General features: G+C 41.8%; 1 protein-coding gene across 4 annotated transcripts in view; it reads right to left on the bottom strand.

The window, feature by feature from the left end:
* The window catches only part of mfge8b (milk fat globule EGF and factor V/VIII domain containing b), a 43,679-nt gene that overhangs the window by 13,389 nt on the left and 4,865 nt on the right, over positions 1-25,425 (bottom strand). For 2 of the 4 annotated variants that reach the window (XM_083763863.1, XM_083763862.1), the window contains exons 2-5: positions 15,166-15,288; positions 14,561-14,692; positions 14,074-14,106; positions 594-707 (exon numbers count right to left, since the gene is read on the bottom strand). In XM_083763863.1, the coding sequence (XP_083619989.1) occupies positions 594-707; positions 14,074-14,106; positions 14,561-14,692; positions 15,166-15,288 (402 nt within the window). The remainder of the gene's footprint in view (positions 1-593; positions 708-14,073; positions 14,107-14,560; positions 14,693-15,165; positions 15,289-25,425) is intronic. The other 2 variants (XM_083763864.1, XM_083763865.1) reach the window with 1 other exon arrangement.

Consider the following 25,425-nt stretch of genomic DNA (forward strand, 5'->3'; position numbering starts at 1 on the left):
ATGCACTTCCCATCACAGTCAGAACTGCGGCCTCACTCCCAATCTTCTGCCGTAGTCTGAAAACCCACCTCTTCAGACTCCACCATGGCCCGTAGCACTTGCCTTAGCCTAGCCCTTAGTTTAGATAGCACTTTATGTAGACTTAGATAGTATTTTAAACAGACTTATAGCTTGTTACGTAGACAGCACTACATAAAATTGCATTTGATGTAGTCATAGCACTTTATAGTACACATGCATAATATATAATATAGTATAGTATGTATAGTTTACATAGATACTCCACTGTTACGTTCTTAGTTTATACATGATTCATGATAACTACTTTAACCCATTCTGACCGGGCACCCATTTTGGTGTTGGCAACATGTTATGCTTTAGCTATTGAAAAATAGCAGATCTACAAGCTCATATCGCGCCACCGAGTGGTGCGATACGAGCTTGTAGGTCTGCTATTTTTTTTAAATCAAAGACACTTTTAGAATCTGATCTCAGGTCAGAATGGGTTAATAATGAAACTGTCAGGATGTAATAGACATTTTTTTAATCTGATCTCAGGTCAGAATGGGTTAAAAGGTTTCTACTCTACTCACGCAGTTGGCAGTGTTTGCCCACGTAGGGGGAGGGGCAGCGGCAGTTAAAGTCTCCGTCCAGGTCAGTGCAGCGTCCTCCATTCTGACACGGCCGAGCCTCGCATTCGTTCACATCTGGAGGGACAGAGCAATGTCGGCGTCACTGTTTGTTTCATGTGCTGATGTCAAGTTGTCAAGTGATGTCAAGTTTCCGTGACACTATACAGTTAGTTCATACATGCAGCAGGGAACTGTAGCAACGGCCTGTTAGGGAAGTAAGAAGGGAGAAAGTTGTGTCCAGAGAAGATCAATGGTTTGATTCCCCTGAGTGAAAGGCAGAGTGGGGAAAGATAAAAGATTATCAGCTTCAACACCCATCCCTCAAAATAATGTGGATCAGTATACTGGCTTCTTTTAAAACAGGCCTGAAAATCCACCTTTCAGGAGTCCAAAGTGGTAGGTAAATATTCACCTCCCCCCTTTTTTTCTACTGTGTATGTACATAACTACATATAGTGTTTTATATTTTGTAAGGATATTGAATCTTGTTATTATTATTTATGTTATGTTTTATGAATTGAATACATAGGACCCAAAAGTATTCAATCAATCAATCAATTCTATTTTCTCAATGCTTTATTGACAAGCGAAAAGAAACCTGCGGTTCTTTACATCGCCTCTAGATGGCGGCCTCGTCAACTATATCGGTTTGTCCAACAAGTCTGTGGTTTGGGGCAGAAGAGTGTTGGCACGGCAACAGAGCAGGGATTGGGAAAGACATAAGCTAAATTCCAATACCGCAACTTTCACACTCGCTCACTCTCCTCGCGTCCTCCACTCGCTCCTCGGCTCCGCCCCCAACGAGGAGGAGAGGAGGAGGAGAGGATTCCATGCGAGGACAGAGTGGTGGTCGAATTTTCCTCTAGAATCGGAATGTACTACGCTGTCATTTCAAAGCGACGGCACATTCCGCGATCACTAATGACGTGTATCAATTCAATTCAATTCAAAGGGTTTTATTGGCATGGGAAAACATATCATTGCCAAAGCAAAAGTGGTGGAACAATACAGTGTCACACAGCTGGATCACTGGAACTCCGAACAGAGCCGTATTATACAGTCTACAGAATAGACAATTCATCATTTTGTGCATGTAACCGAGGGTCCGAGGCCAATGTGTATGTATTGGTAACATGTGCAAGGCAAGGCTATTTATTCCTGAAATAGTGAATAAGCGCCAGGATGCGCACACGTATAAATCACCCCCCCTCCTCCGACAGTCAGTCCTCCTCCGCGGTCTTTGCAAATAACGGACACTATTACAGGAATTAGGTATAGTCTCTCTGACTTACATATTCAGTTCAGTCCACATATAAATAAATACATTTTTGTCACCCATTCATAGCAGTCTGTGCATTCAGGCATGCACAGAGATAAATTAACTATAGCTTTTGAGGTGCGCACAATATAGCCGGCCTAATTTATATATCCTACTTTTATTATGCTTATATCACACAACGCAATAAAGCCAGTGGCTTGTTGTGGTCCTTTCACTTTCACATATGTAGGCTAGATAGGCTACTTTATCATTCTGAAGCTCTATTCATTTAGCGAAAATGTGTCTCTTCAACAAACAGTTGAACAGTGCGTGCATGTGTGTGTTGGCCGTTGGGTCAGCGACTTCAGCCAGTCAGCCGGCCGGCAGCTAGTGGATGGGGTGGGGTGCATAGTATCGGGTTTCAAGCAGTGTTTTTGTGCCATATGTGGAGGAGGCGGACTTATGTCACTGGAGAAGGAAAAAACAAATACATGTGATGCGGAAATCCGCTGCGAGGAGACAAAATACTCCACCGAGCCTGCACCTGATGTACACTCGCTCTATGCGGTCTCGGAGAGCCCACTCGGCTCCTCCACTCGACTCCACTCTTAAGTACTCTTAAGTAAAAGTATTAATACTGCAATACTCTGTAAGTATAAGTATGGAATACAACATTTACTTGAGTAAGCATTGGTATAAAAATTTACCAAATGTAGATAGTAGACTAAGGTCCCATTTCACAAGTTTGCAAATGTAAAAATGTATAAAAAAATATTTTGAAAATTGCAGATCTACAAGCTCACAATGTGTCGCAACAGCTATTTTCAAATGTCTGAAATGTAGATTGTGGTTGATGTAGTATATGTGTTGTAGCACACACTGTTGTAGTCTACAAAGAAAATAGTAAAGTTCTCAAATAATTGTAGTGGAGTAAAAGTATAATAGTTCATTATAAAGACAGAAAATTACAGAAATTACGGAAAATACAGAAAAAAGATTGTGGTTGATGTACTACCGGTATATGTGTTGTAGCACACACTGTTGTAGTCTACAAAGAAAATAGTAAAGTTTTCAAATAATTGTAGTGGAGTAAAAGTATAATAGTTCATTATAAAGTATAAAGTACAGAAAATTACAGAAATTACGGAAAATACAGAAAAAAGAAGAAAAAGTACAGTACTTGAGTAAATGTACTTTACTCAGATGTGTGGCTAAAAAATGTATTTAATGAACCATGTCACTTAATTTAAAGCTAAAATAAAAAATAATATTCTGCTCAAGGTGCATGTGGATGAGGCATTATGGGAAACACACCACACACACGCAAAACAGGTAGAAAAACACAGCTCCTTAAATAGAAACTTTTCTAAAAATACATTTTCAAATGCCCACAGCAGAGAATTAAAGGAGTGAAAACGGTGTGATTATTATGAATCTCTGTCGACTGTACATACTGTAGGCAGATGCTACCTCACTTTATGACAGTGAATTCTCAAATATTATACTAAAATATTCCCAGTGGCCCGGACTACTGGTGTTGCGGTTCAGGCATGATGGCAACTTTGATGATGGAGAGGGCCACTATATTTCCCCCTCACTCCAGGGGTTGCATATAGCCTACTGTTGGGCAGAAACCTCTTATCTCTGTATTTTATTTATTTATTTATTTCGAAAATGAATGCCCTACTTCGTCATTCTATGTCACACAAAAATTCTATGTCATACAAACAAATAAATAAATGTTTGCCATGGACCTACAAAAAAAAGCTGACATTAATTATTTCCAGAAACACAAGTACAGTACAGTAAAGTGGTCAAGGGACCTTCGGGGTTCCTCAAAGGTGGTCTGTATGTATAAATGTGGTATAAATGGAACCAAATGGGTGTCCTTGAAAAGTCTATCCTATAGACTCCTAATGTGCCATTGTGTCGTAGTAAATCAGTGTCATACCTATTCTGAAGGAAACCTGACATTCATTCAGTAATTGAGTCCTATGATCAACATAACAAGAACAAATCTTTGCCACGGACACATGTATCCGTGACATATTGATGACAACTTACCATCAGATTTACTACTTGCACACACAGAAGTGTGAAAACACAAAACAGCAATAACACAGAGTCAAGTGTCAGCTGCTTGTTTGATTGACCACCTGGACAGACAGACGCACAACCTGGTCAGCTGTCCTGCTCTGGATCTAATCCACATATTTATTTGTAAGTAGCAGCACAATTCAACTAAAATATAATAGGAGCAGTGCAGGATGAGAAGCCCAATACAGTGCACTGTCCCTGGGATAGCTTAGCATGAGTTGTGAGTGAATGTTTAAATATATACAGCATTGTGTGTTAAAACTGCAATCCTTAAACCTACAGTACGTCCCACAAACACTGAAAGTGTCACCGCTGAGCTCACAGAGCTACTCGGGGGAGAAACTGAATTTTCATCAGACAGTACCACTTGTGAACCAGTTGCCCACACAGGATCTAAAACGCTCAATAGAACCACAGGGAGAACAATTACAACCACCTCAGTTGTGTTCGTTATATTGTATTAACGTACTATACTCAATTTTGTCTCCCGAAGGAGAATTTTGTCTTGGACACCAAGGACCCGCCCTGCAGCATACAAATACATACTCTACAATCATTACAATACAGTAATTACTTGTTAAAAAACAACTGTATTCACTAAAAAGATTACATAGTGGAGGTTTAAGTTATGTTTGTTAGTGCCATATACTGCAGTTTGTTTGTGTTGTTTTAGCTCTAGGAGAAATGGTTTAGAAATCTCTGATATTATTTATTTGTTGGTAGGTCTGCATTTAAAAAACATTCCAAACCAATTAGACCATTATGCATCAGGCTAAAGTAATCTGCTTGTTTTGTCTGTTGCTACAGATACAGTATGTGGTAAATAAATACAATGACACACACACACACACACACACACACACACACACACACACACACACACACACACACACACACACACACACACACACACACACACACACACACACACACACACACACACACACACACACACACTAAATATCAGCAGTGACACAGCATGATGTGAAAAGCCAATCCAACTCTAGCCTGTTTGAAATCTGATCCTGATCGATACAGATCCAAGGTCGATTGGTTCAACATTTCTTTACAAATCTGGGAGCTCTGATTCTGTCATCTGGGAACTGTCATCGGAATTAATTTAATTGTCACACATGCATCACAAGATTACAGGTGTTAAAAGACTGTGTGAAAAATTATTGTGCTAGCTCTCAAATAGCAGTTACTGGAAGAGTTACAATAGGAAAAAAAGAGAAAGAAGAAATGAACACAGAGCACATTAAAAAAAAACAGGAAAGCACAGCCAAATAAAATATCCAAAGTCCAACGTACATGCTGTAAGGTGCATGATTACAAATTAGCAATGAATGGATAGAACTACGAATGGCATAAATGCTTCTCGTCAAGGTGGAGAACATATCGAGCTTATACAAATGTCAACAGTTATATAAAATCTGAGTTTTGTGTGCATTGTGAATGGTTAAAATGACATGCTTAAAGAAATGAAAAACAGAACTGAAAAACAGAGCAGCTAACAGAGCGGTATAAAATCACGTCAAATAGAGCAGGGTGTGAACAGTGAACCGTCTGAATAATATACAGTAAAATGGTGCATTTATAAAGCACCTTTATCCAATGATTTTTCAATCAATCTTTACAATGATTGTGCATTACATTTACATTCACCCATTCACACGCATACACCCATTCATACATTCGTCCCATTCATACACCGATGGCGATGACCAACCTGCTCATCGGGAGCAATTAGGGGATCAGTGTCTTGCTCAATACAAGGGAGCCTTGGTTTCCAAGCGGCTGCTCTACCTCCTGAGCCACTGCCACCCTGTACTGTACATACAGTATGTATAATATATTCAGCTTCACTGTACTGTACCCATACGTGTCCTGTATATTCATGTCGTAACAATCATGTGTCTGTGAACAATCGTTGTTATACTGTAAATTGTAGCGACCCCATGGAGGATTTCTGTGTATTGCAATCTGTCTGTATAGGGCTGGGAAGTTGTTGCTGACCGTGTCTTAAAATGGAGAGTTACTTGTTAATAACCGGTGCCCTTTCTAAGTCTCAGATTGGAGAATAGAGTTCATGCATCACTTCCTCTTCCTGCACCCAGCCAGTCCTAGCCATACACACACTTTTACGGTTCGTTGACTGTACTGTTAACTATACTTCGTCTTTGTTGTTCTCATGGTCGGATTTTCGTTTCCCTTTTTTAACCTGGGTGAAAATAGAGAAATTACATAGTTCTCCTTCTGTTGTGTTGGCTGGGCCTGTGTGTGTGTGTGTGTGTGTGTGTGTGTGTGTGTGTGTGCGTGTGCATTTCTTTAAAAAGGATCAAACAAACGCATTGTGGTGTTAAGACTGTGTGCGTCATTGGTTGGTTTCTTTCTTTAATCAATGGCAACATCAAAAAAGGTAATTATATATTCCTGACCCTCAAGTCCATTCAGGTTTAAGGTTCTTGGTGTGGCACAGGCTACTGAGGGGGCGCCCCATGCCAGCATGGCTGCCACATTAAGGCCACATTAAGGCCTGCATTGTGGCATTGTGCTGTACAATTAGTAGTTATTATTTTATGCTTTACTTGAGTATTTCCAATTTCCAATACTTTTATCTCTACTCAACTACGTTTCAAAAGCAATTATTGTACTTTTACTATTATTATTATTACAAAACATATACATTAACCACTTCAGCCATATATACATTTTGGCCATTTGACAATAGCCGATCTACAAGCTCACAGTGTGTCACATTGTAACGTATTGTGAGCTTGTAGATCTGCTACTTTCTAAAGATTCTTATAGATGTATAATTATTACTTTTGGTACTTTAAGTACATTTTGATGCCAATACTTTGAATTCTGGATTTCTTCCTTGTAACGGAGTATTCCTACACTGCGGTGTTGATACTTTAGGTTAAGTAAAACAGTACTTTTCCCACCACTGGCCACAAGGCCTCTTCTCATTCATCTACATGAATGAGAAGTGTAATTTTCTATGTGGATGTGTACTGGTCTAGAGACTGGCTGCAGTCCACTGGGAAAGTACCGTCACTAGTTCAGACCTTACATTACTTTACTTAAGTAAAAGTATCAATACCACAATGTAGAAGTAATACTTTGTTACAAGAAGAATATGCCCTGTAAACAAGATTTACTTGAGTAAAAGCATCGGCATAAAAAATTACTTAAATACCTAAATTAAAAGTACTCATGTAGAATGTGTACTTTTATAAAATTCTTTAGAAAATAGCAGATCTACAAAAGTACAAGATTTGTAGTGGAGCAGAAGTATTGAATTGAACATTGGAAATACTCCAGTAAAGTAAGAAATACCTCAACATTGTACATATTTACTTTACACCACTGCCCAGAGGTGAGTCACAGAATGTTCTGAAAAGGTTATTTTAGAAACATAAACCTGAAAGATGAATGTCATCTATTACATAAATACAGTACTACTTGCAGAGGGCAGCTAACTGCCACATAGTTCGACCACACATTATTCATGTTAGCGTTGTAAATGTAATTTGAGTTGATAGGACAAACATATAAATAGACGCCGCCAACAACATAGCTTCACAACAGTCACAAAACAGATGTCTTGGTGTGTAGAAGTACATAACTAGATAAAAAGTGTGAAATTCCTGCTTGTTTTTACTTTTCCCTGGGCTTTTTACACTGCATAGATGACCCAAACATCTTGAGTGTTATTTGTGTCGGAGTGGGAATTATCCTGGATGACACGCCAGCGTTCCTCCATTACAGATAATATTTAAAAGATTTCTGTCTGGTCAAAAACAAGAACATGTTGGTTTTTAAGGGACAGCGTGTTAACTGTGGTCGTTGGTTGACAACAAGTCTATAAAATACCATCAACAACACATGAGTGTAAGGAGGCTCTATAGTCTAACGGGTTAGACTCTAACCCATGACACGAGAGGTACTATAGGTCTATTATTTAGGACCAGACTGATTTCGTCGACTGAAACTATGCAGAAAAAAATGCTGACTAAAATCTTCTGGTATCTAGTCAACTAAAACTAAGACCAAATGTAAAAACATTCCAGATGACTAAAACGGGATGACGTGTGCCGGTCTCTGTGCTCAAGTCATCATGCTCAGGTTTCTCCAGCTATTGTTGTGATTCTAGGTAAGGAGGCTTAAGTACGTAGCTCTGTAAATACACACTGTCAACAGCCTAACAGGTTAGTAAACAGCATTATTCCTGGAGTACAGTACCACATAATACAGGTTCACACACACACACACACACACACACACACACACACACACACACACACACACACACACACACACACACACACACACACACACACACACACACACACACACACACACACACACACACACACACACACACACACACCACCCTATAGGGGGCAAGGATCCCAGTCAGCCCACACCACCACAACATCCTGGGAGGGACTGAAATCAAGTACAGCGCGCACGCACACAAGCTGATGTCCTCAATATACCAGAAAGTAATAATGACTGCTGCCTTAATCTGCTTTGAGAATCTGGCTGAACGAAAACAAAACTCACTCAGCCATCTGCTCTGCTCTGACTGACAACATGCCGTGTAGTTTATTACACATTCTCTCTTTAGTCACTGTTCATTATGGGCATGGGTGTCAAATCAATATGGTTGCCAAAGTGTCCTAATGCTCATGATCCGTGGTCCTACACACAGTTCACAATAGTAATCAGATTACATTTATTTTCTCCTCACTTTGCCTTTTTGTAATAATGCAGCCAACCACAGGTCATAGACTCACACCTCTCTCTCTCTCTCTCTCTCTCTCTCCCCCCATCCACTGAGGTCCCCATCCAGGCATCCACTGAGCCAAATAAAGCTTCCCTTCTTTCTCCATCTCTATCCCTCTTCCTTCTCTCCCTCCCTCATTCCATCCAGGTAGCAGTGACCCACCCCTCCCTCTGTGACTTTCACCCTCTCTGACCAGGTACAGCAGCAGCTGACAGGACAGTCCTGACTGTGACACTTCATTCACCGCTACAGCTCTGTGTGGTTTTCCACCCGGCAACAGCACAGGGACTGACGTTAATAATGGCCGTCCAGAGCTCACTTTCTACTGGTTGGAGGGATAAACTGAACATGCGCGTGTGTGTGTGTGCATGTGTGGTTGTGTCTGTAATAAACAGAGCTGGTTTACACTAAGACACACAATCATACCGGGAACAATCCAATTATGTGGCAATGATGTGTTTGAAACATGCACAGCATCAGTAGCAGTAACCCAATTTTAGATTACATAACGATGTTACTCCAAAGTCAGGATCAGTGAAGTCATTACATCACATGGCTAATGTATTCAGACACGTGCACATAAAGAAACCCGAAATAAGCCTTAGTTAATGATTTATGTCCAACTAAATAGAAGGATTTGGGTAGGGAAACGAACATCTTCATCAAGTTTTGCTTAACCTGATTAAGAAGAATTAGGATACAGTTTGATGCATGCAAGAAGGCATGCACATTGTACTGCATAATCAATTAATTAAAGCAGTGATGATAAGTGAGTATAGAAATAGGAAATTACACTACACAGTATGCAAGCAGCATTCTCACATTCTCACACGTACACATTCGCGCACACACACGCTCGCGCGCGCACACGCACACGGACACTATAATTAGGGAGCATTAGAGCCGACAGGCCAGCCATCAGTAAAGGTAAATGAAGGGAGCCTCTCCCAGCTGTAGTACTGACAGCTCCTCATGTACTCGTGCTACCTCTGCCTTCAACTAATTAGTGTAAAAGCTCTAGCCTGGAGGTGATCTGACATTTACATATACATTAAATTGAATACATTTAACCATGTAATGCCTTCCAAAAGTGCTTTAAGGTATTTAACCCATATATCTCTTGAATATTCATTTCACTGATGGTAGAGACTCCCTCACTGCCAACTAAAAACACACCACATTGGCAAAGCTGACTCTCACAGCCATAGTGACAGTTGTGTGGTGCCACAATAGTGGCAGTATCTTAACCTTGACCTTCAGTACCCTGCCATTTTTAAATGGTTGAAATGTATATACGGCTGAACTGGTTACAGTAATGTAGTACAGTAAAAGTCCAATATTTGCCCATGAGATGTAGTAAAAGTAGGCTATTGAACATTGTAAATACTGAAGAAAGAAAGAAAATGTTGTCTTTTTTAGCCACATTTTTGGAAATGTGCTCAAAATATGTGCAACATTTGGATATAAACTTGATGACAGAGAGATGAGTGGCAGAAACGTTTCATATTTTCATATTGTGGCAGTTGAGTGCACGGTGGCTTAAACACACATGATCATAAACTGTGTTTTCAGGAGAAACTTGGCCGTGAACTTACAAGTCATACGGGAATGTCGGAGGCGTATTTAACCCATTTAGACCTGAGGACGATTCTACAAATGCCTTCTAAGACAGTTTTCAGTCGTTCGCAAACATTTTCATGTCAAGGACCCCCAAAAATTTTATGTAATTGGCCTCTGACCCCATCTCAAAATATGTTGTTCCAGGGACCCTCCAGAAGCAAAGATTTAAGTTTAAAATGTTCGCCACATTTTCATGATAAAAAAATAAAAAATAGCAGATCGACAAGCTTGTAGCGCGGCACTCGGTGCCGCGCTATGAGCTTGTGGATCTGCTATTTTTCAATAGCATAACATAATGCTTAAAAAAACAAAAGGGGTTCCTGCCCAAAGTGGGTTAAGTACAGACTGGGGGCACGATAAATTACAATGACATGATAAATTGTTGCACCATAACTAACTGGTGTAGTAGGCGTGTGGCTTGGGAGAAGGAATGTGCAGAGTAACACGTATCTGGTATGCAAGGACCATCTCTCCGCCGGAGATGGGAGGCATCCGCTCAACTCTTACCTCAAACATCTGTCAACGATGCTGTCTCCATAATTATTATGAGGCATAGTCCCATTACATTCATCAAGAGTGAATGTCAGATTGGGTGAAGTGATTAAGAAACTTTGGATGATGACACTAAAAATAAACAGGGTTTTTGCTGTGCAAGTCTCCTGTTAAATATAGAAAATATATTCCCTGTGACAATGATCTCCTGGCAGATGTAGAGATAGTGATGGGCAAGCTACTTGGAAAATGTAGTAAGCTACACTACCAGTTACTCTCTATTAAATATAGCTCAACTACAAAGAAGCTATCCCCAGATAATTGTAGCAAGCTACACTATAAGCTACATGGCAAAAGTAGCTAGCTACATGGACACTACTTTTTTTTAAATATTTTTTATCAACTTCATGATCAAGTTTCCACCGAACAAATAGCCTAATAGGCAGGCAAAAATGCTGAGTTTGATTGTTTATTAAAAAACAAACTGGAAACAAGCCCTCTGTCTGGCTTTTGGTGTCAACTTTTTCACATTTACTTGTATTAATGTACCTTGCGGTGTCAGGAGCCAGCTGATTCATGTGTTCAGTGTTGGGAAAGTTCTTTTTTTTATTAACTATAGTTCAGTTCACAGTTAATTTTTTTTAAAGGTATATTCAGTGATTTCACTTAATTCAAATATCACTTATTTTTTTGTTTTGTTGTGATAATACTCCCTACTATAGAGTGTGCTGGCCATATAAGGAGTTCCTCCCCGTCCCCAGTTAACCCCTGGGGGTCAAAAAACCTTAGGTTTTGTTTTTAACTCTCTATCCTGATTGGACGAAAGGCTGGGTCCCACAGCCAAAAACGAAACCTACGGTTTTTTGAGTGAAATCACTGAATATACCTTTAAAGGAACTAATTCAGTTCATAATTCAACATTTTGAACTAAAGTTCATGGTTCCAAAAAATTAACGATTTTAGTTCTTTTTTGTTCTTTTGTTTTAATTATTATTATTGCCACAGCCTAGCCATTTGCGCACCAGCTGAGACTAGCTGACCCAGGTCACTAGGTAAAACAGTGCCTCGGGGAGGCACTGTTTTACCGAATATTTGAGGATGGGATACTCAGATTGAGAGAATGCTGACAGGCACTTAAATGAGATGTTAATGTCCTGTAGGTAGACTTAGAAATAAAACTAGTGTTGACTAATCAATACAAGTGGCTCTTATTTTGATGGGGCAGTTTCTGCACAAGAAGTCCGTTTGACTTGTAAACAAGCTACGATGAATGAGCTGTCAAAGTACTACTTCGCTAAACCACGTTAGCGATCAAATTTACAATATGAAAACTTTCACTTAGACAATAATGTAGGTTACACACACTGGAATTAAACATGGAACCTGCAGGCAGCATTAGGTGAGTAATTCACTGTGTTGTGCTAGAGATAAAAGCCAAAGGACAGCTGCTGCGTGGGATCCTCTTGCTGCTTAACAACATAACTGTCAGACTCTTATCTAAACCAACCAATCATGGATTTTTTCCCCCACAAAACTTTATTTAACAGTCAATTTGTAACTTATAGCTTTTGTTGAAAGCTACGTCACTACTTGGGTCTAAAAATAGCTACACTACAAAAAACGCTACTTGGTTCAAAAGGAGTGAAGCTACCATCAAGCTACTGATAAATGTAGTTAAGCTATGTAGCTTCGCTACTTGTAGCTAGCTACTGCCCAACACTGAGCAGATAATGCATCTCTCTGTAAAGAGATATATATTGTGATGTTTCAATGCTAGATCTAGATCAGGCAAAGAAGTGTGAAATGTATAAAACCTAAACATTGCAATAAATGTATCATTACACGTTAGACAGTGTTTGCTACTTTTGATCCATTCATGCCTCTCCTATGCACCTCTCTCATGAGTGGCCTACTGTTCAAAGTCTCAAGGCTTTGACCTTATCTCAGTGAGGCCTGTGGCTGAACTGATAAGTTCCACAATAGCTCCCTGTTGAGCCTGCCTCTAGCCTTGGGGAGTATACTGCTGACTCCCACAGTGTGTGTGCATGTGTGTGCGTATATGTGTGTGTTGCTGTTGTGGTTCCCATGTCCTCACAAGGAACGAGGCAGAAAATAATTAAAGAGAAAGACATCTGAAAGTATGTGTCCTTAACACACTCCCCTGCTAGGTATTAATTAAAAAACTTAAAATGAAGAAAGAAAACGCAATCTGGGAAAAGAATTCGAGACAAGCGGATTTGAGTAAATCTGTTTACATCGAGGCGGACCTTTCACTTCCGGTTCATTTCTGGTTATATCGGTCACCTGACAACCTAGCCATTCATACGTTGCATACGAGCACAATCTAACTTAAACAATAAAAAACCTTAATCGACCACTATACTCGTCAATGGCAATGAACTGTTGGATTTGAATGGACGACTATAGTCGACTCCTCAATGGCAGTGAATGTGTCAAGTGCTACTTTACTGTTACAACTTTAGGCTCGAGGTTCAAGTTAGGGTATGGTTAGGGTTAGCTGTGTGTGTGTGTGTGTGTGTGTGTGTGTGTGTGTGTGTGTGTGTGTGTGTGTGTGTGTGTGTGTCTCCCTTCTGGCTCCAAAACTATGGAATGCACTTCCCATTACAATCAGAACTGCAGCCTCACTCCCAACCTTCCACCGTAGTCTTTAAACCCACCTCTTCAGACTCCATCATGGCCGTAGCACTTACCCTAGCCCCGACGTTTTTATGTAGACATAGCACTATAAATTATACTGTACACGCATAGTTCCATTATATAGATATTCCACTCTTCTTAGCTTACGTATGATTAATGATAACTACTTTTTATGTATGTGATGTATTGGCTTTTTGTTCTTGCTTAATGTAAATCGATCTGGATTAAGAGCTTCTGCTAAATGCCTAAATTGTAAATTGTGTGTGTGTGTGTGTGTGTGTGTGTGTGTGTGTGTGTGTGTGTGTGTGTGTGTGTGTGTGTGTGTGTGTGTGTGTGTGTGTGTGTGTATGTGCGTGCGTGCGTGCGTGTGCATGCAAGTGCGTGTGCACAGTGCTCTGCCCCGACATGCAGTTACAGTATGAGAACAAAGAGCAGCTAGATAGATCTGTGGAGAGACAGGGACCAGAAAGTCAAGGACAAGCAGATCTCTCTCAACAGTCATTTCATGTTTGTTTTTTTACCTTTCAGCACACTCAAGTCAGCCCCTTGGATACCTAAAGAGTATCACAAAACAAACACAAAACACACCACGTTCAACACAAGCCTACAGAAATACCATACCGTGGCGTGTACAAATGTACATGAGTCTCTTCTAGACCTAGAGGTGTATAAAGAACCAGAGAACTGTTTCCCAAACAGTGGATTGGGCCCATCCTTTGGGTGGAGTATACCCATTTTTAAATATTATTATTTCAAAAGAGATTCACCAAAAATCCCCCAAACTCACATACAAATATATTGTTGAATCCATGAATTAGAGGGAAGTAGTGAAAATAGCAGATACAAGTAGTGAAAATAGCAGATCTACATCACCTTTGGGTCTCGAGCTACAGCGTTTGGGAACCACTGAACTAGAGGAGTCTACAGACCTAGGAGAGTTGTTGACACCCCTCACCTAAACTCCTATTAATTTCACACTGGAGGTTCATAAACAGCAGAGAGACTTACTGTTCTGACAGTGGACTCCGTCGAAGCCTTGCTGGCATTTGCAGACATACTCGCTGAAGACGTCGCCTCTGCGAGACTGGCCGGTCAGTTCACAGATGGCATCGTTCTTACAGGGGTTAGGAGTGCAGGGTCCTGGGAGGAAGATAGGAGAGGAGGATAGGAGAGGAGGATAGGAGAGGAGGAGAGGAGAGGAGGAGAGGAGAGGAGGATAGGAGAGGAGGATAGGAGAGGAGGAGAGGAGAGGAGGATAGGAGAGGAGGATAGGAGAGGAGGATAGGAGAGAGGTGAGAGAAAGAGGAGAACAAGAAAGGAGAGCCAAGTTGGACAGGAAGTTTAGCGGACATTTCTGTTTATTGGGATGTGAGAGCATGTTGACATTCGAGCTCTCCCCAGGTTGGCAGAGGGAGAGTAGCGCCCAGGGTTACAGCTTAGGCAATTGGCACCGGGTAAAAAAAAAAAAAAAAGGGTTACGAAATCGTGGGATAAAAATTACAAAATGAAAATGAATCTGAAAAATGTGTCTGAGAAAAGCTTTCATTTGAGTTTGTAGCTTCAACTGTACTAAGAGTCTAAGACAAACTTCAATGTCAATAGGAAATTCCTACCGCTTTCCGTTTCATTGCATTTGTCTCCGGTGAAGCCATCGGGGCAGATGCAGATGAACGGAGCTCCAGCTCCAGTCACACATGTCCCTCCATTGCTGCACACGTTCACCTCACAGTAGTCAGCTACGGAAAGAGAATGTTTTCATATTAATAATAATTTCCTTCTTCCTCTAAATCAAATTCCAAGAAAATGAAACTCGAGAACATAGTCACTGGAAAGATCGGGAAAGGTATTCTAGACTTTTTGTGCCTGTAGTACTTATTTCACTTCCATTCAGGTCTGAAAAACATCAACATGCTGGGGTTCAAGTGGTTAAATCTCAACTCGGGTTTCAGCGCCATGCTCCCCAGAGCCAGAAAGCAAATGATCCCACCCTGTCCAGGTCCATCTATCAAAGCTCCAACATTTACTACAGCTCAGGAATTCAGCTGCCATTCAATGACTGAACAGCTGGAAGTCTGTTCAGTTCAGGGGAAATATAGCTTCAAGATGACACTATGACAGATTGTTATTTCTATAAAGCTGATTTGCTCATTATTTATTTACGTTATATTATTATTGTCTCCACCAGGCCGAAGGCATGTGGGGAGAGTATGTTATGCACTCCGTCCGTCCGTCCGTGTGTCCGTCCGTCCGTCCGTCCGTGAGCAGCTAATCTCGGCCACCGTTAACCCCATCGATGCCAAATTTTGCACACACACTCCCTGGATGCCAACGATGAACCTCTGCCCCAAACTTTCCAGAACGGCCTGTTATAGCGCCACCAGGAGGCCGCTTTGTGCAAAACAAGTTTTTGCACAGTACACCTACAGATTTTGTCCAAACATCACGCAAATTGGTACACAGTCTCTCTAGAGCCATTCAACGAAACCGGTCTTTCAGATTTCTCAGACTCCATCCTGATTGGTTAAGATTGGCTTCCAAAGTTCACAGGAGTGCTCAGTTTCAAACAAAATGCTGCAAATCATGAACACATCGCGTGATTTCCCTGAAATTGTGCACCCACATTCCCACTAGGCCCAGGACGAAATGCCACATGAACAATTTCAACTCAGACTCAAGGTGGCGCTATAACTGGCCGAAAAGTGATTTTACCTCTAACTGCACGGATCTGTGGATAACTTTGTATGCCAACTCCCTAGAGGCCAAGGAAAAACCTTTGCCTGGAATTTTTCACATCTGCTCTTTATAGCGCCACCAGGAGGCCGACATATGTAAAACACATTTTCTATTATTACTCCTTCAGATTTTATCCAAATTTCACGCAAATCGGTATACACTATCTCCATAGTCATGTGATCAACACGGAGCGCCACCATTTCCCATCTTCCATCCTGATTGGCTAAGATTGGCTTCCAAAGCTCACACGATTCGTCCATTTCGAAAAAAGGCCACAAATCACAAACACAGTGTGCAATTTCCGTTAAATTATACACGCACATTTTCACTAGGCAGAGGACGACATGCCACAATTTTTCCCTCAAAATCAGCCTCACGGTGGCGCTATAACAGGCCAATTCCTGTTTTTAGCTATAACTGCATCGATCTGTATACAACTTATGTATGCACACATGGAAAAACATTGTACCTGCATCCCTCGAACACGAACCTCCGGCCCAAATCTTCCTCAACAGCCTGTTATAGCGCCACCATGAGGCCACAACCTGACCTGCCCTGGTGGAGACCTGTGCCGATTGGCACTTTGTCTAGTTATTATTATTATGTGAATTATTTAATCATCAAAGCTAAGTGCTTGTCCTATATGCACAGGTCTAGAGTGTTATTGTGTCCTTTTTGTAGACTTAACAAACCAAAACTAACAGTGTGCGAAATATCTAAATATCTTGTGTGTTAGGAAAGTTCAGCTAAAGCTAAACTAATAGCTTTGTTTCTCCTCTCCACATCCTCTGCAGCAGCGGCAGTTACTTTGCTGTGTTATTGAATACGGAGAGAGGAAAACTGCTGCCTGCGAGTCAGACAGACCGTGCCATGGAACAGCTGAGCAAGCCATCAGATCACACCCGTAAAACACAAAACAGATGCTGGATGCTTCCACACAGTTACCACCACCGCCGCTGCTGTCTGGACTCAGCAGCTCTCTGGGCGCCATTAGTGTCAGTGATCAGGGGGAAAACACAGAGAAGCAATGAGTGAGGTTGATTCTCTGCTGACCCCTATACAAAAGATCACTTTGTCCTTTCAATGGAACTAATGCGGTTTGGTGGTGTTGGGATGGGAACCACAAGCGATTATGAGTGATTTCCTACTGAGAGCAAGATTAATCAATTGACACATGAAGAATTTACAGGGATTTAGTGTTTTCTTGACATTCAAAAAAGATGGGATTAGTGTCCGAGATACAGAAGCGATAAATTAAGAGTGCTATTCTGTCCCGAGGACGGTTATCCTGCCTGTCTCTGGTAGGGATTCTATTGTTAACAATTGTTTTCCGAGAGAGACATGCATTCACTGTCTCACTTTCCCCACATCCACAAAAGTTGGTCAGGGGTCGAGGTCACCAAGGAATCAAGGTAACTGGGATTTTGTGCTTGCCTTGCTCAAAGACAGAGCCTTCCTTTAACACTTGGGTTCATGGTGGTCAAAAACCGCAACCTCCCAATTACAGGACAGTACTATCCAAACCACTGGGCCATACCGCAGTTGTTTTTCCAAAAGATGGAGATAAGAGCAGTAATCTAAAGTCACACCCTTGTGTTTTTAACACTGCGGATCCAGCAGGCAGGGAAAGCACTGCTCCAAAAAGGTTAACCCTTATTTTGAATAATTGTCAAGGAAGTCGAGGTTTCGGTCGCCGAGTTTTAAATTGTTGGTTCACCCACCGCACTGTCAGTCATACAGGTTAAAAAAAGACATCTGACCCAGATTTTATATATCCTTGAATGGCAGACTTCCTCCTACGCTGAATATGAAGCTACGCCGTAGGAGTCGATAAGGACCAGGATTCTTAGACGGCTGCTGTAGGAAAGGGAAGTATTTCAGTACGGCTGAGGGTGTAATTCTGTGGTCCTGCTCTGTATTTCCCACATAGTAGATCATGGTTGGCACCTCGGCGACAGAACTAAAACATCCTGCGTCTTTTTACTCCCCAATAAAACAAAAAACAACCCCCACCAAGCATGAACGCAAACACCACTATCTGCATGTATACACACAAGACTCTACCAGGCATTATTTAAATGAAGAGTAAATCTCTCTGTACATGTCCATGTTATTCTTTCTTTAAGTTCCATATCTCGTAATCACTCACTCCATCTCAATATATATCTATATCAATCTCTTGTTTTACTTCATATAAGCAAAGTGAACAATGTGGCATTGTGGGAAGTCTAAATCACAAATAAGACAAGCAGATGCTCAAAGAGTGGAAACAAAATAGAAATAGAAGAAACAGGGGGACATCGTTTGAAGTTCTTACTACACTGAATATGTGACCCTCTTTAGCACAATGAGCAAGGCCATATAACAACAATGGTGGAGATTGAGAATTGTTACGGACCGTTCTTATGTATATTTATCATACCATTTACCAAACTGAATCATAACCATAACTAGAAAAAGTGCCCTTCTGGCACAAATTTCCAGGCAAAGGTTTTTCCTTGGCCTCTAGGGAGTTGGCATACAAAGTTATCCACAGATCCGTGCAGTTGAAAGCCAATCTTAACCAATCAGGATGGAGTCTGAGAAATCTGAAAGACCGGTTTCGTTGAATGGCTCTAGAGAGACTGTGTACCAATTTGCTCGATGTTTGGACAAAATCTGTAGGTGTACTGTGCAAAAACTTGTTTTGCACAAAGCGGCCTCCTGGTGGCGCTATAACAGGCCGTTCTGGAAAGTTTGGGGCAGAGGTTCATCGTTGGCATCCTATGAATTTACCTTTATATGGGCACATGTGTTTTCACTATGGAGAACCTGTACATATAATCCCTACTTTGTCTATTCTGCCCGTTACATCCTGTTTGTGTGTTAAGTCGCTGTGCTGTCCTGTATTATCCAGAGTCAAGGCCTTTCATCTCAGGAAAGACTGTTAGGAGATAGCATTTCCTGCACCACCACAGACACATCATTATCCAAGTTATTGCCCTGTTTATCTGTGGGAAGGAAGTAAGGAACCCAACCTCCGGCTCTTCCTACAGTCATAGGACTTCCGACTTAAGACAGCTTCCCTGCAGGAAATTGGCCCTGTAAGTGCCATGGAACACTAGTGTTTCCCTGTCTGAGTGGATTCGAATACAGCTGGGGAAATAAAGTTTCTAAAAGTTTACAACACATGTAGAAGGTGGGACATTCCCTTTAGGAAAATACTGTTTACCGGTAGTCCCAATTAAGGAACAAGCACTACTGCTGGGAGCAGAATAGATGAATTATTGAGTGGTGCAACCACTCCTATAGACAGCTATGTATGTCCCTGGGTCTGTCCCTGGGTCTGTCTGTCTAAGCACAAAAATTGTGTTTTAGCGTTTGTTCACCACCAAGTGTCACTGTTGCACAGCCTAACACACACTTTTTCTCCCCAATTTAGACGTTATGCCAGTTAATTCCTCCCCACACACTGTCTGTGGGTTGTCACATGTCGTACCTTACTGGCTCACCTGCCAGTGAGGTGCCCCCACCGGGAGGAAGTAGCACCTCTGTCCTACTTCTCTTGCCCAACCTTTTCTGCTGACAGGTGCCGCCCAAGCCTGTAGGCGTGCGTGTGTGCAGTGACAAATATCAACCACCCCGCTCAGCTTCTCTCCCCCAAACACGGACCAATTGTGGCCACAACCAAAAATATTTTGCACAATTAATTTGACACTCACAGTCCTGTGAGTAAAGAACAGAGCTCCCAAGGTCCTTCCTATTATGGGAATGGTGGCTCTACAAATGAAATGACCCAAACAAATGTTTATCCAACTAACTGTGGTTTGGCATGCCTGACAATGAAAGGGATTTTCACTGTTCACTTCAGCTTTCAGAGAACATATTTGTAGCCAAAGAGTTAGCCAAAAGAAATCCTATTTAAAAAAACCTCTTAAATGTCAAGGTTAGTTTAATAGGGAAAAAACAGGTCTGGTTATGTTGTTTCCCATTATCTAGAACTCTATCTTTCTCTCCCTCTAATGAAATCAAAATACAGAAGTAGAAAAACTTGTTACCACAAATCCTAGCACTGCACATTTCAAATGCACTCACGCAACTTTGTGGGATCACACACACACACACACACACACACACACACACACACACCCACACGCACGCACGCACGCACGCACGCACGCACACACACACACACACACACACACACACACACACACACACACACACACACACACACACACACACACACACACACACACACACACACACACACACACACAATCATTTCAGTTTTGTTTCCTGTGAAATGAAATCACTGGAGGAGGTTAAGATTCATATCTAAAGAACAAACACACACGTGTGCACGAGCACACACAAACACCTGTGCCTATAATTTGTTTGTTGTGAAACGAGTTTCATATCTAAAGAGTGTCACATTATAGTGAACATAGAACTTGACATTTTCATTATCTATTTCTCTCTTTTAGTCGTCACTACAATCTACATCAGGGATGGGCAACCAACCACCTCAGTTTCATCAGATCTGGTGATCGATCAGATCTGACTACTGAAGTGATCAATTGAATTGATAAAAAGAAAAAAACACAGTTCCATTTTCGTTTGATAAATGCATAAAATGTTTCTCAACAAGACAAGCAGTGGTGGTTTTTCACTTTCTGGTACCTGTATGTCATTGGCAGCCTTTGAAAGCTGCCATGTGATCATGTGCCATCATGAATCATGATACACCTGGAGTCACTATACTAGAGGCTTCATTATACCTGACAGGGAGGAGTTTCACCAGGACAGCCCAACACGTGCTGAGGAATAAATTATCCATCCAACTTCTGCTGCCTGCTGAACAGACTAATGTAAAAGTCACTAGTAGTGAAATAACAAAATACAGTAAAACAATCTCTCCTTCTAGCTTCTCACCCACGAACGTTACCAATTGTGTTCGTTGGAGTGCCCAGCCAAGCCAGCCAGGGCAGCATTGCAAAAAAAGCAGAAAGATGATTAATGTGTTGGCAACTTGGCACTACAAAATAAAGTAAATCTGTGTTGGTGACGCGTTTGGATGATGTCACCGGAAAATATTCGGCTCACTGGCTTGCAAAGACTTCTGGGAGACTGAGGCGCAATGCACCATCCAGGCACCGCCCGTGCTTCTCTCTTCCTGGCTGCTTGTTATTAGTCACGCAGCGGATCATTTTTTAAACACCATTACAAACGAGCACACCAATTTAACGATTTAGGAACGACAATAATGACCGGGTGTTTCTTCAAAGGTTAGTGAAAAAAATACTAGGCAGGATTAATCCCGCAGTCAAACTGTTTGTTAACTATACAGTACACAACATTAGCTTGGTGTTGAGTCAATTGCTGCGTACATGTTTATTGGAGAGCAATAGAGAGAGTTTCAATTCAAAAGGAAATGCAAGTGGACAGTCCATTCCTCTTAAATATTTACTTTACTGAGACCGACAGTAGTTAGGGAGACAGCATAGGACAGATCGACAGTAGGAAAGCTGAGAGGGAGACAGCATTCGATAGACATGTCGTTGGAAAGCTGAGAGAAAGCCAGCGTAGGAGAGACAGGCAGCGTGTGAGGGAAAAGACAGTAGGAAAGCTGAGAAGTACACAGTGTAGGAGAGACAGACAGGAGATTAACATAATTCTGGAGGCCTAGAGTGGAGAGCAATTTCCTCATGGTTGTCTCTCGGTCACACACAAAGGTAATTCAGTGCTTTAAAGTATTTTACATAAAGCATTAAAATGGTATTAACCGAGACTCGAAGAGATTGAAGAGATTAAAAGCCTCTAGAAGCTGTGTTGCTCCTCACACCAAACTGGACCAAATTGGTTTGAACCAAGACAGATTGTTCACTCCAATGGACCAGTTTCTTTAATGGAATTTATAGGAACACTAGCAGGCATGCAGCGCAATAGAGCTGCAGCAGGTGTGTTCTGCAGAACTATGGCAGTGGTTTTCAACCAGTGGTCTGGTCTTTGAGGGGATCGCAGGTGGTCCCCAGCTAAATGATGGAGAGTTGGTAACCAAATGGACCCTTATTAGATCTTTAACTCTTGAGAGCGTAAGGGTTTCCATGTACATTCTCAGGAGTTAAATTAATAACATCTGCATTAGATGGGTCCCGGGCAAAGTTCAACTGTTAAACTGTGTCCATGCTTATTTACTTTACTTTACTTTATTGGTTGGGACAGTGGACATTAATGAACAGGTGTAATACTAAATTAATACATAGCATACACATCATGATGAGCAAGTGTAAATGCCGGATTTAGCTAAAGCTACTTTCCTTCCTTAGTCCCCAAGGAAACTTGAAACAAAACAGACAGATAACATTACAATATTTCAGACATGCTGAAAGTGTTGCGTAAAAACGCCACCTACCCCAAAGGTCATGTGTGACTGAGTCTTGTTACCCTTGTCTAACTCTAAAGCGTTTTAACAGGGACAAGTAAAAGTGTTATTATTTGGGGGTTGACAAATATTCTATAGTCACAGAAAGAGGCCCAAGAGGAAAGGCCATATACCAAAATCACATGATGAATGCACTCAGCAAGTTTCACTGCAAATTAGATTTTGAGATATCTTACGTAAAAATAAGTAAGAATTTTGGCCTGAGAGTGCATGGCACTAGACCGGATTTCATGTGACTACCAGGCTCCTTAGAAGGCTGCTAGCTGAGCTAGAAACATTCACTTGCACTAGTACGTTCCAAAATAAATATATAAATAAGTGGCAAGCCTCATTTAATCTCCATGGGGACAGGGAGTTATGCAGAGTTATGTCTGTCTGCTCCAGCTATCGCCACAGATTGTTGTACTTTTCCCTGTCCATGTGAGTCATGCTCCATGCCTTTCCCATGATTCCTCTGTTGCAAGAATGAGGTCCAAAAACAAAGAACACACAGCCATGCAGACCCACAATAATACCTCACCATGACTCACTCTTCTATTCACGCTTTGGACTCTGCAGAGGCCTGCAGCTTTACGTTAGTGAAGTATGTGGGTCTGAAATTACGTGACAGAATGTGAATAATGATCTCTGTTCAGCTGATCTGAGGTCATGTATGTTAGTGAAAGTTTCAAGGCATTGAGCACAAAATGACCCCAGATTCTGACAAATTTGACAGTGCATGTTTAAGTGTCTGGACTAGAAGCTTACAGGGCTGAGGATTCACTCCATATTAACCTTTCGTCTGAGAGGATCAGAGCCGCTCTATGGGTCAACCTACGGCCAAGTGCCTGCTCATCGTTTTGAAGAATTGGTGGAAAAGAACAGGTGCATGTGCAGTGTGCACACAAACACACACGTGACAATGTGACAGTAGCATATTAGTCGTGCAGTGTAGCCTGGTGTAATGACAACAAAGGATATGTTGTGTCATGTGTGCGTGTGAGCGAGAAAGTGAAAGAGAGAACATGGAGCACTTGGGAGCCGCTGTGAGTGTGCAGAAAAATTGTGGCGGTCGCTCCCTAGGGGGTTGGGGGGATATAAGTTCATATCAGTTGAGGTGGGGTTGCCTGAGGGTACTGCGACTGTGTGTGCGTGTGTGTGTGGAGAGGGTGGGGGGGTAGTGCAAGCCATTTGAGGATAAGTGAAGAGTGAGAGGACATGATGGGTGATGGTGGGGGGTAGGGGGAAATGAGCAGAACAGGAGGCCTGATGTGTCTTTGACGACTTGACGGCCTCACGTTAATTAATTGGCCACGAGAAGGAGCCTGCTTTCAGAGGGAGCACCCAGAGGTTAAAACACTTTAGTCTGAAAGGACTCTGTAATATTAGAGATGACACGGAATAATACCCCTGGAATGAGCTCATTAAAGGTTGACGTTTGAAATGTCCTTACAAAGGTTACAAGTTAGCTTTCAGGCCAGTGATGTACTGTATGAAGAACTATACGTACGTACCATGTGCAGCATGAACATGTGAATCTGTGGTTATGTCAGAGTAAGGCTGCAGGGTGTACTGATCTGTAATATACTGTATGCAATTTGTATAATATGTTTGTGTCTATGTGTGTAGTTAAATCAGTGTGCATTTGTGAGCACATATGTGCCATAATGCCAGTTTGTGTGTGTGTGTGTGTGTGTGTGTGTGTGTGTGTGTGTGTGTGTGTGTGTGTGTGTGTGTGTGTGTGAGAGCGTGAGTGTGAGCGTGAGCGAGAGAGAGATATATATATGATCTTGAGGCCTTGCGCTTTGCCATGGAGACAAATGCTGTGTTGAAGCATGTAGCCCGCTTTATCAGACTAATCTGATAATTTGTCTAGTAGCGAGCCACACCGCGTGTGTGCGTGTGTGTGTGTGTGTGTGAGTGTTATATGCATCATATTTTTGTAAAACTTGCATTCTGCCATGTTGAAGAGTGTTAAAACCAGCCATAGAGAGACAGTGATGCAAATAGCCTGCATTGAGAAAGGACGCAATCATGTCACCCTCCGGGAGTCCTGGGATGCAATACTGTACTCAGTACTGTACTCTAACGTCATTGAAGTAGGACTCATAACATGACCCTGGGACCCCATCTAAAAGACCACCCCTGGGTCGCGGGACCCATTACATTGAAAACCTATTTACATCACTGGAGAGAGAGAATCTATGCTGCAGCCTGCAGGTGCACTTTGTGTAATCTGAACTCTCTCCTCCACTCATAGAGCCATCTGCCACTCCAGAAATACCGCCCCACCCAACACACACACACACACACACACACACACAGTTGCCGCTAAAAAATACTCACTCTACTCTACACTCTACCACTACTGCGAACTTTGGAAGCCAATCTTAGCCAATCAGGATGGAGTATGAAAAATCTCAAAGACAAGTTTTGTGATGTTTGGGAAAAATCTATATTAGAAAAATGTTTATAAGGGAGCATGGTGGTACAGTCGGTAGTGCTGTCGCCTCACAGCTAGAAGGTTCTGGGTTTGATTCCCGCTGGGGACGCAGTGGGCGTCTTCTCTTCTCCATCATCCGTCTCTGATTGGCCGGCGATTCGGAACTCTTCCCTATGCATTTGTGCGCTTTGCCCTCATCTAATTGGATAGTATACGGTGACATATACCCAACTCAACTCTTCTAATTGAACAATATTCCTATAGATAAGCAACCAGACTCGCAATTCCGCAGGA

This window comes from Protomyctophum parallelum, assembly GCF_964188405.1.
Source record: "Protomyctophum parallelum genome assembly, chromosome: 4".
NCBI classification, from domain to species: domain Eukaryota; kingdom Metazoa; phylum Chordata; class Actinopteri; order Myctophiformes; family Myctophidae; genus Protomyctophum; species Protomyctophum parallelum.